The 13,684-nt window shown below is 37.3% G+C and overlaps 1 protein-coding gene across 2 annotated transcripts in view; it reads left to right on the forward strand.

The window, feature by feature from the left end:
- The window catches only part of LOC124375508 (contactin-associated protein-like 2), a 135,125-nt gene that overhangs the window by 41,234 nt on the left and 80,207 nt on the right, over positions 1-13,684 (forward strand). For both annotated transcript variants that reach the window (XM_046833929.1, XM_046833930.1), the window contains exons 3-6: positions 5,817-6,010; positions 10,850-10,997; positions 12,087-12,290; positions 12,418-12,602. In XM_046833929.1, coding sequence (XP_046689885.1) covers positions 5,817-6,010; positions 10,850-10,997; positions 12,087-12,290; positions 12,418-12,602 — 731 coding nt within the window. The remainder of the gene's footprint in view (positions 1-5,816; positions 6,011-10,849; positions 10,998-12,086; positions 12,291-12,417; positions 12,603-13,684) is intronic.

The raw sequence follows: 13,684 nt of genomic DNA on the forward strand, positions 1-13,684 counted from the left end.
GGGGGAAATTCTTTGATGGAAAAGTATTCACCTACTTCTTACAGATTTGACTTGTCTCAATTGTGCATTAATGAGCACAATTTTGCACCTTTTCATTTTACCATTTTCTTCCATTCCTCAACTCAAATATTGTCCAATTTTGTTACATTAGCTGGTAAATACTTGGATTAAGGTCTGGGCTTGACTTGGCCATTCTAAGACACTAAACTTCAAGGCATTTGCTTGTATATTGTATTCCCTTTTAAAATGCATATTTGTCTTCTTAAATCAATACAGCATGTCTGATGATTTGCTTGCATTTGTCTCCATTCATGTTGTTTATGATGGCAACAAGCTTTCCAGTTTATCTTGGGGGAAAGACATTATGATTCATCATTGGAATGGTGTTACCTCTATGTTTGGTTGTATTTGGTTTGTGCCAAACATTATGCTTTGGCCTTTAGCCAAGTGGCTGTATTCTTATAAGACTACAAAAGCTCTCAGATTCTCTAGACATGGCCTTTTTTCAGCTTCCTTCTGGCCACTCTCCCGTAGAGGCTGTATGTGTGAAGAGCTGATAATAATGTTCAGGTCTGAACAGCTTCTTCAGATTCAGTTAGTGAAAACCCTTCAGTTTCTTGCCCAAGCACTGAGCTTGGCCTATTCTGGTAGTGTAGCTTATTTATAATGGATTTCACAATGATTCTAAGCAGGTTCAAAGCTTCAGTTTTCAATGTCAGACTACAGGTCAACTTCCGGTTTTGGGTACGCTGTGCGCATCTAGCTGCCGCTCCATGCTGGGTTATTGTTTTGTTTTGTTTTGTTTTGTTTTGTTTTGTTTTGTTTTGTTTTGTTTTGTTTTGTTTTGTTTTGTTTTGTTTTGTTTTGTTTTGTTTTGTTTTGTTTTGTTTTGTTTTGTTTTGTTTTGTCTGCCTGTTGCGTTAATTCACGTTTGGATTTATTGTTTGGACTACTTCCGATCTGAGGAATTTCCATACGTCTGGATGTTATCTTTTGCCTTCGGCGTGTTGGAGAGTTTTTTGCGAGTTATCTTTTACCTTCGCGTGCTAGAGAACTCGTGTTGGAGAGGTTTTTGTGGCAGGAAAGTTTGGTTTCTAGTTTTTGAGCCCTCTACCCTCTCGATCCACCATCGATCTGACTAACTATGAGGTGAGTTAACACTCTACTTGTGGATTGTCTGCTAGCATACTGTTTGGTCCGGTAGCTGCCCTTTCCGTGCTTTTGTTGATGTTGGGTTGGGTTCGGTTCTGGCTAACGCGGTAATGCTGTTGGCTGACTTTTCCATGGCTCCTCTCAGCACGTTAAAGTTTCTGGCATTTACTATTCTATCTCTGGCTATTTTTGGCTTCAATACTCAAATGGAAATCGTATACAGGCCCTGCGAGCTAGTGGCTCTAAACGGGCACTGGCGCCTTGACCCGTGACGTATGACCAGTGCCGCTCATCTGGTATCCTTCGTCGCCCAAGATATATACATCGCTCTTCTAGAAGGAGATACGTTCTTCATCAGTCATCATCATCTGCGATCCCCTCTATCTGGTCCAGTAGCAGGGCTATGAAACAGTCGGCGCGTTTTTATAATCGGCATCGCTACCTTGTCAACATTAATATAACTAACTCTGAGATTAAGCATACCCCTACTGTCAATGGAACAAATAAACACTGTGCCCTCCTAAATTGTCGCTCTATCTCAGACAAAGGCACCTACATGAATGAGCTAATAGTTGACAATAAATTTGATATGTTATTCCTCACAGAGACTTGGCAGGTACCAGATGATTTTATCCAGCTGAATCTACTTACCCCTACTGGATATCGATATATAACAGAACCACGTACAACTGGTAAAGGGGGTGGTCTTGCTGTCATTTTTCGTGCGTCATTAACTGTCTCTGAACTGGTTTTTCACAATACCACGACATTTGAGTACATGGTTATGAAGCTTGGTATCAAACATCCCGTTGTACTTATCTTAATTTACAGACCACCGAAACAACAAAGTGACTTTTTCTCAGAACTCAGTGAATTACTAACCCAAGCATGTGCTGTGTCGTCCCAAGTTATTCTTCTTGGTGATTTTAACATTCATGTTGATACTGCTTGCTACACTGCTGGTCAACTAAATGTTGTCTTTGACTGTTTCAACCTCATCCAGCATGTTAATTTTCCAACTCATACTCATGGTCACACGCTTGATCTTGTTTGTACATCTGGTCTGCATAATATCTCTGTTGACAGTTTAGCTACCCCTCTTTCTGACCATAGACTCATCTCCTTTGATTTTACATCCATCTGTCCAGTCAACCACATCAAAAATCTAACCATACGTTATCGTCATTTAAATACTGTTGACACTAGCTCCTTTTGTGATTCTGTTGCCTCCTCTGCTCTTTCTGATGTGCTAAATTTAAACTGCCCATCTATGATTTATGACAAGTATTGCTGTACTGTTGAAAAATTGCTGGATAAGTTTGCCCCAACTAAGATTAGGTCTGTTCCTATGTCCCATTCCTCCCCGTGGTTCAATGCAGAACTTGAGGTTTGAAGGTAAAATGTAGACAACATGAACGTCTGTTCAGGAAAACTGGTTCAACCGGCCATTTTCTTATATACGCTGAATGCCTTCAGCAATACAAACTGGCCTTAAATACAGCCCGCTCTTCCCATATCTCCAGCATCATTAACAAAGCAAGCAATAGGCCCAAAATATTATTTAGCACAATTAATAAACTGACTCAAGCACCAAAGCACACCCTTAGTGACTCTGAATCAATGGTTATGTGTTGCTCTTTCTTGAACCATTTCAGGGTAAGCTAGATACTCTGTATGCGACATTTGGGAAGAACCAACTACCGATGTGCATATGAAATCTCAATTGAATAATTGTCTGACAACGCTAGCCCTAACCAATTCCTCATTAATCACTGAGTTAATACATAAATCTAACTCCTCATCATGCATTCTTGATCCTGCACCTACTTTCCTGCTAAAAGACTGTACATTGGCAATTTCTGCCCCATCTCCCACCTCATTAATATGTCATTTATCTCCTCTACTGTACCTGTGTCACTTAAGACTGCTGCTGTTACTCCCATACTCAAAAAGACTAATCTGGACCCGGCAGACTTATCCAACTACCGCCCTATTTCCAACCTGCCATTTGTATCAAAGATCATGGAAAAGGCTGTGGCCTCCCAGCTGCAGTCATTCCTAGCTGGTAACAACCTCTTAGATATTCTCCAGTCTGGCTTTCGCCAACAGCATAGCACGGAGACTGCGCTAGTAAAGGTTGTTAATGATCTTTTACTCATTGGAGACTCAGGTAGTCTCACTATACTTCTGTTATTAGACCTCAGCTCTGCCTTTGATACTGTCTGTCATAAGATCTTACTTTCCGCTTATGGAATTTGGCATATCAGGCTCTGCACTATCCTGGTTTTCCTCCTATCTCACAGGCAGGCAATATCACATCTCCATACACAACTCCAAATCTCCTACTGTCTTACTTAAACAGGGTGTCCCACAGGGCTCTGTTCTTGGCCCATTACTATTCATTGTGTACATTCAGCCACTTGGCAACATCATTCGCAGACATGGTTTTAGTTATCATTGTTATGCTGATGATATTCAGTTATATACTGCTTGTCAACCAGATTCTGCTAATGTAAAATCCTCACTCTCCTCTTGTGTTAGCGAGTTAAAACAATGGCTACACTCAAATTTTCTTAGCTTGAATCTGGGTAAAACCGACATTCTGATAACTGGACCCCCATCTCTAATAAAAAACAACTCTGTGGACTTTAGTCTTGATCTGGATGCTACTGCGATTTTCCCCTCAGCTACTGTTAGAAATTTAGGTATTATACTCGACCCTCACTATCCTTTGATGCCCATATTCGCAGCCTCTCTAAAACGTCTTTTTTTCACCTGCAACGCATTGTCAAACTTCGACCTTTTATCTGCAGAAATGATGCAGAAATATTAGTGCATGCTCTGATTACGTCCCGTCTCGACTACTGCAATTCACTCTTCTCTGGTTTATCAGCTCACTCAATCTCACGTTTACAGTACATACAAAACTCGGCTGCCAGAATGTTAACCTCCAATAAAAAATCTGCCCACATTACCCCTATATTATTTGATCTTCACTGGCTCCCAGTCTCATCTCGCATAAAATATAAAATCATACTGCTCACTTATAAGGCACTAAATGCTCTTTCTCCCCCCTATCTTTCTGATCTTCTCTCTTCCTATGTTCCTTCACGATCACTCCGGTCTTCAAATTCTGAACTTCTATGGGTTCCTAGATTCCGTCTATCCTCTGCGGGTGGCAGAGCCTTTTCTGTCATTGCTCCAATACTATGGAACTCCCTGCCAATTGCACTCAGAACCATCACCACTTTGACTGAATTTAAATCAAGGCTTAAGACCCACCTTTTCAACCTCCACTATCAGTCAATGCATATGTGTTAGGAGTCCTTCATTTTCCTGAAATGTGGTGTATGTTTCATGTATTATGTAGTGTTCCTTCTCTTGTTCTGTATGTTTTTGTGTCTGTGTTGTCTCTGTTATTAACTCATGCAGCTGCATGTGATCCTTCGTCCTGGGCAAATGTCTGACGAATATGTTTATGTTCATGTATGTTCATTATATTTCATCTGCCTTGAAATATTGTACTCTGTAAAGCGTCCTTGAGCTTGGGAAAGGCGCTATATAAATTAAACTTATTATTATTTATTATTAATGTTTTAATACACTTTAATGGCAGCAGGAGAAATCAGATTTGCCATTTCACCTGTAAGACCTCTCAAAGTCAGAGAGATTTATTGTGCAGCCATACAGATAAACTAATTATCATATTTCTCTCAAAAAGAAAATAAATACTAGTCCTTATTTAGATTGCTAAAGGAAGGAGGGGATTACTTTTGATAATCAATTATGCAGTTTGTCTGACATTTTAAATAATTTTGTAGATATCTAAATGCTGTGTATTTGCTTTACTATTGTTATGCTTTATCACATTAAAGCAATTTTTCACCCCTCATGTGCATTTCTTTATATTTCTCACATTAGCAAGCACAAAAAAAAGCTTTATGTGGTGTGGCATTACACTGTCTTCATATCTCACTTCCTCATCCAGCATCACTTCAGATCCCGACTTGTTCCTTTCACCTTATGTGTGAGGCACAGAGAATAATTCGCAGGCTTTGCAAGTGAAATGAGATGAAGATGATATGATATGGAGTCATATATGCTCGAGGCAGTGAACAGATGTTTTAACATGGGTTCTCTTTCTGAGCAGAACAGAATGTTCCTCAATATCCAAATGTTTTATTTATATATATATATATATATATTACAGTTATGACTGGCTGAGCTCATAAATCATCTGCACTGGTTTGCACTGAGTATTTTACACTACTTAATATTGGCTTGACTGATATATTACTTATTACAGATAAGCATGATATTGAGGCCAGAATACAGAGATTGTTTGGATTTGCACATGAAATGAAATGAAATTCTTTGTTCGTTGAAAAATGGCATATAGAGAAAAATCCATCACATTTGCCTTAGCAGGTGATCCACAGAAGAATTATGAAAGCTTTGCGAAATTGGAAACATTTTACTATATACCAAAATATGAATTTCTATGCACATTTAAAAAAAATTAAATTATTATATACAAATATACACTACAACTATGCGAAATCGAACAGGATTCAGCTTGATCCTCCTTTATTAATTCTAATATGGCTGGAGTTAATGTTATCTGAGTTTGCTATGTGAATGGATTGCTGTTTTCTGGTGTGTAGGTGCTGGAGGCTGGTCTCCTCTGGACACTGATCATTACCCGTGGCTGCAGGTAGACCTGGGCAACAGGAAGCAGGTGACCGCTGTTGCAACTCAGGGTCGATACAGCAGCTCAGATTGGACCTCACACTACAGGTTGCTCTACAGTGACACGGGAAGGAACTGGAAACCTTACAATCAGGATGGAAACATCTGGGTAAATTCTTCACTACTTCATATACTACTGTTTGTGGAATTACATTTGTGTCCGGAAAAAATAGAATGTAACTTACTTTTAAATAAACAAAACAGAAATATACAACAAGACTAAAAATAGCAAAAAATTCACATGGTCTTTAAATAAACAACATTCTTGACAGTTTTTGTAAGTTTTTGTTTACACTTTTAAAATGTTTGTACCGTATATTCCTTAAGTTCTGGCACTACCCATTAATGGGGGCAGAGCTTAACAGCGCTTTACTCTGATTGGCTAGTGAGATTTGGATCGACAGATTCCGAAAGTAAAAAACTTTTTAAAATCAAATGTTTGGAGAGCAATCTGGATGCAGTTCATTGTATTTCTTTTTTTATTTTTTCTCATATATATCTTTATAGATTCTTATATTTTATATAGTTTTATACTTTATTCATCTGCCTTCTTTTTACTTGTTTTATTTTTCTCCCCATCCTATTCCCTCATGCCAGACCATCGTAATAAAGCATTTTACTGCATGTTGTACCCTGTATTTATGTGTATGTGACAAATAAATTTTGTCACATACACAGTCAATGTCAGTGCAGTCAGTGTTCCAGTTCATTTCAAAGGTGTTCAATAGATTTGAGGTTAGAACTCTGCAGACCGGACAAATTAAGACCTTCTACTTCAACTCATGTAAAGCATATCTTCATGGAGCTGGCTTTGTGCACAGGGGAATTGTCATGCTGGAACTGGTTTGGGTCTTTTAGTTCTGGTTAATGGAAAATGAAATGCTATTGGATCGAAAGACATCATATACAATTGTCTGATTCCAACTTTTTTCCAGTAAATGTTTGTGAAAGAACTGCATATGGGGACGTTCAACAATATTTACTTTGATTATCTACTTAGCATATTAGCTTGCAATCATGATTTGAGGTTGGGAAGATTCAAATTACTTCAAAAAATCTAATCTGATGTAATAATTGTATAATTAAGAATAAGAATAATTTGTCACTATTTAATCTAGTTAAAAGTAATTTTATTTTGATTTAATACAATTTGGTTAGTCAAATTTCCACATATTAAGATTCCTGTTTTTTCTGATCTTCAAAAGATGCATGTTTGTGCAACCTTGCAACTTTGTCATTTATCACAAAACATGACAAAGCATCATAATTCATTTTGAGTTTTATTTTGTGCTTTTCTGCTGTGATGAACAGAGCCTATGGATTACACACCGTCAGACACAATGCATGTCGGCCTCTGCCGTAATTCTGCAGGGCTGCTCCGCTGGATGATTAATGGTGTGCTGTTTGGATATGTTTTTGTTTTTGAGTTGTGCTTGGATATGACATCAGGTGCCAATGTTGTGGATTTATGACCTTCTTCTTCCATTGCTTATTCACTGGCCCTTTATATTACTAACTACTATTGTGATTTCATTTTATTTAACAATATAGCTATCAATCTATATAGCTATCTATCTTTAATACAACTGAATCCAAAATGACATACCTACACAAATTCTAGGTTTTATGGTTTATTTAAGTTTGTGTTACTGAGGTTTTATGTGACATTTTATACTCTGGGTCAACATATCACAAGCTTTTGCTCTTCTGCAGTCCAATGTGAGAATATTCACTTTTTTTAAGATATAAAAATTAGATGAAAAAAACGTCTCTATTTTTTTCTCCCTCTCTCGTTTCGCTTTTATCTTCATGTCCAGGCTGTAAGGTATTTGTGTGAGATTGAAAGGAAGGCTCTCTGCAAACACAACTCGTTGTACTTTGTTCAATTTTTTTTTTTAAGTGCATAAATTAGTGGACAAAAATGAAGCAATTTTTGCTCCTCATAATCAGCAAGATCATCACAGACAAAGTGTCAATTAGCTGGAATTATTCTTCTCATTTTCACTTATAACTATAAAAATTAGACACCATAACCCCCCCCCAAAATAAAGTCAATTCCACTAAAAGATGAATTTCAAAAAAGTATTTTATACCTGCATATTTTAAAACCCAGCCATTGTACTTTGTTCATGCTAATATTAATGCTCGTCTTATGCTAACAATGACTCATTTTTCAGTTTCTGTCACACTCGCTCTATTAGGATTTAACACTTCTGTGCTCTCTGAATGAGAAATCATGTAAGCACAACAAGTCCATTTTAATTTCACACTGAAACATCTAGTGACTATGGAAGTCCTCGTGATCTTGTTCTTCCAGCTAGTAAGGACTTATTACTTCTCAAAACAGTTACTATGAAACATCCATTATTGGTGTATTGTTTCAATAACCATAAAACAGGAATAGCAAACATCATGCTTATCTGGAATCTTAACAATAGGCCTACCTTATCTTCCTCCATTTTTGTCAGTCTGGTCTCAATGCAGTCCATATTTGCTGCGGGAAATTAGTAACTTTGATAGAAATTCCGAATGTTCTTCATGATATACACCAGAAACATCCCAAGGCATCCTGAGGTTGCTCCAGCCCCAGTCACGTCCCACCTTTTGAAGATTGTGGACCTTTAAAGAAGTAGATGCCGACCCCGCAAACATCCCGAACCATTTAGAGACGTACCAGTGCCAGTTGGATCTGGCATGGAGAAGCTGGTGATGGATCTATGATGATCGCAGATGTTGAGCTATTTTATGAGTTGCTCAGTAGCTCCTAGTTTTATAACCACAATGACTGTAAAAGACAGTAGAAAGATCATTACTCATAATCTTACATTCCAGTGCTCATGTTAGTTCTCACTCTCCAGTGTTCTGTATTGTTTAAAGACTATAATCACACTCTTGATGTCACCCAAATGAGGATGGGTTCCCCTTTTGAGTCTGGTTCCTCTCAAGGTTTCTTCATCATAACATCTAAGTGGGTTTTTTTCTTGCCACAGTCGCCATGGCTGCTCACCAGGAGAAATACACACCATTCACCTTAACTCTTAAATTCTGTATTGCTGCTTTGAGAAAATGTCTGTTGTGAAAAGCGCTATAGAAATAAACTTGACTAGAAACATTCATATTACGTCATGAGAAAATGTAATTTCACCTTAAGATCAGAAGAAGTCGTGATAAAAAAAACCCAAAATATCTTAGGACTTTCATTAGTGACTTTTTTTTACTTTTACTTTTAACTGTTTCTTTAGTTTGTTTAGTTTTAACATGCTTTAGTTTTATAAGCGCAGAGTTGCTAATCACTAGCATGCACTTGAACTGTTTTACACTCTCAAACTTTTTTTTTTGTTTGAGTGGTTATGCTTTTCTTCATCAATATAGCACAGTGTATCTATAATACACCCACTGACTCGCCTTCACACTTGGTGCTCTCTCTCGTTCCCTCCCCCTCTCACTAACTCCTCTCTCATTATCTCTCCATCTCTACTGCTGTCTAACACAGATGCCTGTCTTCAACAGAACAAAAAAAGCCCCCTGAGTAAATGGCAGGTGGGGGAAAGTGCCAAAGTCTCTCCATCTAAACATAACAGAGTCTTAAATACTGGATCACATTTTATTTTCATTCTCCTGACAGAATGATGCCTCATTTACCTTGTGTTGATTTCATGCAAGAAGAAAAGTCTCAAGAATATAACCTTGACTGGCAGAAAGGAACAAGCAAACAAGCAAAAGTCTGAAAAAACATTGAGTTTTCTGAGTTGGAATTTTAATCATTGGTTTAAAAGAGATTGTATGTGTGATAGTTACCTAATTAGGGCATTTAGTTTGTCCAGACTTTATCATATGGATGTAAACAATCAATATTTTAAGGAAAATGTCTTGAATAATTCCATATCATCTTCAAAAGTGTCTATTTCCATTTATGGCATTATCTACAGCGACTAATAATTATCTCATTCATACAACTAGAGCAGTTGAGTCTACACAAGGGCCCATCAGTGGCAGCTTGGTGGTGCAGGGATTTGAACTCAAGCACTTAAAACACTGAACTACCACTACCCCAAATGCTGAAGGTTGTTATTCTACCATTTCAGTTTTTTCTTCATCTTGTAAGTTGTCTATTGCAGCCCATAGAACAAACTAGTAGAAAATTGACACACTGATTTGGCAAGGGTTTAATTAACATTCCTACATTCCTAATAAACAAGTGCTGAAAATGCTTTAATGTGACCATCAGCACAAATTTGGACCTAATTTTAAAGTATGCTTCTGGCCTTAATCATTAAAACATATGTCTACATATTAATCCAGAGTATCCTTGAATTCCTTGGATCGAGACGAATCCCACATTTTGTATCTATATAGTGTAATATAGCAAAACCTTAGCCGAGTTTTGTATATATTTTTTGTACATTTTGTACTGGAAATAAGAACACGACTGTGTTTTGAAAGCTCTCTGGGCTTTGTTTGCCGTCTACTAATTCACATTTCCCTAGAGACTTTTGTTGGCAGTGGCACTTGAAGTAGCTGACTTGCTGTCGGAATCCGTCTTTGTTACGGAGTCTCAATCTTTTTTGAACCACTTAGTGAAGGTGAAGTTGCTTGATTACTTCACATGCTAGACAGCGCTAGAGCTAACGTGGCTTCACTTCTGACCAACGAATTACACGTTTGCTAAAGGTCTAAGCTTCAAGGTTTTTGCTACAATTAACTGCAAAAAAATGTAATTTAAAAGAAAATCATCCTCTAGTTCGAGACTTGATATCTGGCAGTGTGTGGGAAGAACTCCTGTAATAATTAATAAAAGCAATAATGCCTGACTGTCTTTTGAAGAAAACGAGAAAGCATTTCCCCACCCAGTACCATGTCTGTCTTTTGGATAAAAAAAAAAACACTACCAGCAATTAATATGTAAATGAGAATAATAAAACAGATGTTTTCATGTCTTTATCTGCAGACATTCACAGGAAACTCAAACACAGAGAGTGTGGTTCGACACAATCTTCAGCACACCATCGTGGCCCGATTTCTAAGCTTTATTCCGCTGGACTGGAGTGAAGAAGGACGAATAGGCCTGAGGATAGAGATCTATGGCTGCTCATACTGTAAGTTGATTTATATTCACTGCCTTTCCTCTGAATTCTTATAGAGACTTTCGAATATACTATTTAAATACTAAAAAAATGTGCAATTTTTTTTTATTTAGCGGACGTTTTTGACTGAATTTTGGCAAGTCAAACCCAATTTTTATACCACCAGTGCATATATCCTATTCAGATTGACAGACAATGAGTTTTAACATTTGAGATGGAAAAAAGTATTGACTAGCATTAGCTTTTGGTTGCAAAGCCAATTGTAGTTCAAGTCAGTGGGAAACTTAGATTGTCAGTTCCCCATGGTTATGATGGTCTGTCTGAAATTTAGAATTCTCCATTGATTCTCAATGGATCTGAGAAGTCAAGAGCTTAGCTAGACTGGAGTTATTTAAGCTGTATTTTTGTCAGGTCTACAGCGAACTTTGACTTCCAGCAATCCATATACTGTAGCCTACAGACAAGGCTGCCTCATAGAACAACTCCAAACACACTTTTTCTCTCTTACACACAGTTTATACCAAGACTTGTTATCGCTTTTCCGATTTTAATCTTTTGTTGTGTTTATGGTTTCTCACCTCTGGATTACCCTGTATATATTGTTTGCTGATAGCCTGACTCTTTTGCCTGGCTTGGACTTTCAAATTTGGATTAAGTTTTGGATTTGTTTGCAAAACTTTCAGTAAAAAAATCTGCCTGAACTGCAGTTTTATCTGCTTGAACATTCATTATACGACAATTTCAGATCCATGTCTTCTCCAGATTCAGTTTCTTGGCAATCAATATATGGAAATATCTTATCATAAATACACAATAAATCGAATGTAAAATCACAAATCCTATTTTATTTTGCATTTTTACCTTGTAGCTTTCTTTTTCTATTGCCAGATCATTTTGCATTTTACTAGAAAAAGTTTTAAATTACATAAATAATCTGCCAGTAGTGCAAGATGATTTCAAGCTTGAAATGAGTACACATGGCTTGAAAAGGGTTTAAAAATTACTATAATAATCCTATAATAAGAAACTATAGAAAATACCTTATGCTCCCCCCTTTCTCATGCCTTCCCCTTGATGATCTCTCCCCTTCTGCTTTCTCAGGGGCCGACGTGATTAACTTTGACGGCCAGGGCGTGATCTCTTACCGTTTCAAGATGAAGAAGATGAAGATTCTGAAGGACGTGATATCGTTGAAGTTTAAGACGGCTGAGAGCGATGGGGTGATCCTGCATGGCGAGGGTCAGCAGGGTGATTACATCACACTCGAGTTGAAGAGAGGAAGACTGCTGCTCCAGATAAACCTGGGTATGATTTATTTGATTCATTATTACTGTTAATCATGCTAACAAATTCATTTCATACACACCAGGTTTTTTTAATCCAGAATTGGTTTTGGGACACACTTCTGCATCTGTATTATTTTGAAATGCAGGCAGCAACCAGTACGGCTCCATCCTGGGTCACACGTCGGTGAGCAGCGGCAGCCTGCTGGATGATCATCACTGGCACTCGTTGGTGATCGAGCGTTACAAGAGAAACGTCAACTTCACCCTAGACCAGCACACGCAGCATTTCCGTACCAACGGAGAGTTTGACCACCTCGACCTCGACTACGAGGCAAGAATTAATTGCTTGCAATTTATATAGTATTGTGATCATTGATGCATTAAGGAAGCTTTTGCTGTAATTGCTGTGTATATATTCACATTTTATTGTGGACATTAAAAAAATCTACTTCAACTAGAAGTTTCTTAATATAATATATGTATAAAATATGGCATTTGGTTTACAATAAAATAACTTCATTTTTTTAATGCTAATTACATTTTCTCTAAATACAGTTCTTTGCATAAGTATTTACCCCACCCTATTTTATAACTTTTGTGTTATTGCAATTTGACATGGAAATGGACTTGATGTGCAATTTTACACATTATTCATACAAAATACGTCTTTAACTCCAAATTTGCAATTATCAAAACAAAAGGTAGCTGCCTAACCTCTTATTACTACCTACTTGTATATAAACTTTAGGTAGATAGTTTTTATTGCATACAATATGGTATATATATTTTTTTCTGCCTTAAGCTGAGTTTAGAGCTGCAATTCTTCAAGAACATGTCTCTTTCAGCTTCACACATCTAAGTTATGTAATTTTCTTGGCAGCATTGCTCCAGCTTTGTCAGACTGGATAAAGACCTTTTGGCAAATCACAATTTTCAATTCATACCAAAGATTCTTGATAGGATGAAAGTCTGTAAGTTTGCTGAACACATTCATGCTGTATCATTTTGAACCACCGTACTGTAGCTTTTGATGGGGTTGCTGAAAGCTGACCCTCTACCCAAGTTTCAGTGTTTCCCAGTAAGTTCTAGTTTTTTTGTTAACGTAAAGTTTACCCAAAGTATATTCCCAAAACATGATGCTACCACGAAAACAATTTTTTTCTTCTTTTTTTTTGCAGCAGCAACATGTGATCTCTCACTCATTCACAATATTTCATAACCACAATTAAATCAATTTTAGTTTCAAGTTCTCTATGAAATATCGAAAAAAGGTCAAGTGAGGTAAATACTCGTGTACCAAAGCATTTATTTCTTAATCCACTGAGATCCACAATTTACTTCCCACTCAGGGACTCAGATGTGTTTAAAAAAAAGCTACAGTGTCACTTGAGGCCACTTGTGTCATAATCAGCG

This window comes from Silurus meridionalis, chromosome 21 (genome assembly GCF_014805685.1).
Source record: "Silurus meridionalis isolate SWU-2019-XX chromosome 21, ASM1480568v1, whole genome shotgun sequence".
Taxonomy (NCBI): Eukaryota; Metazoa; Chordata; class Actinopteri; order Siluriformes; family Siluridae; genus Silurus; species Silurus meridionalis.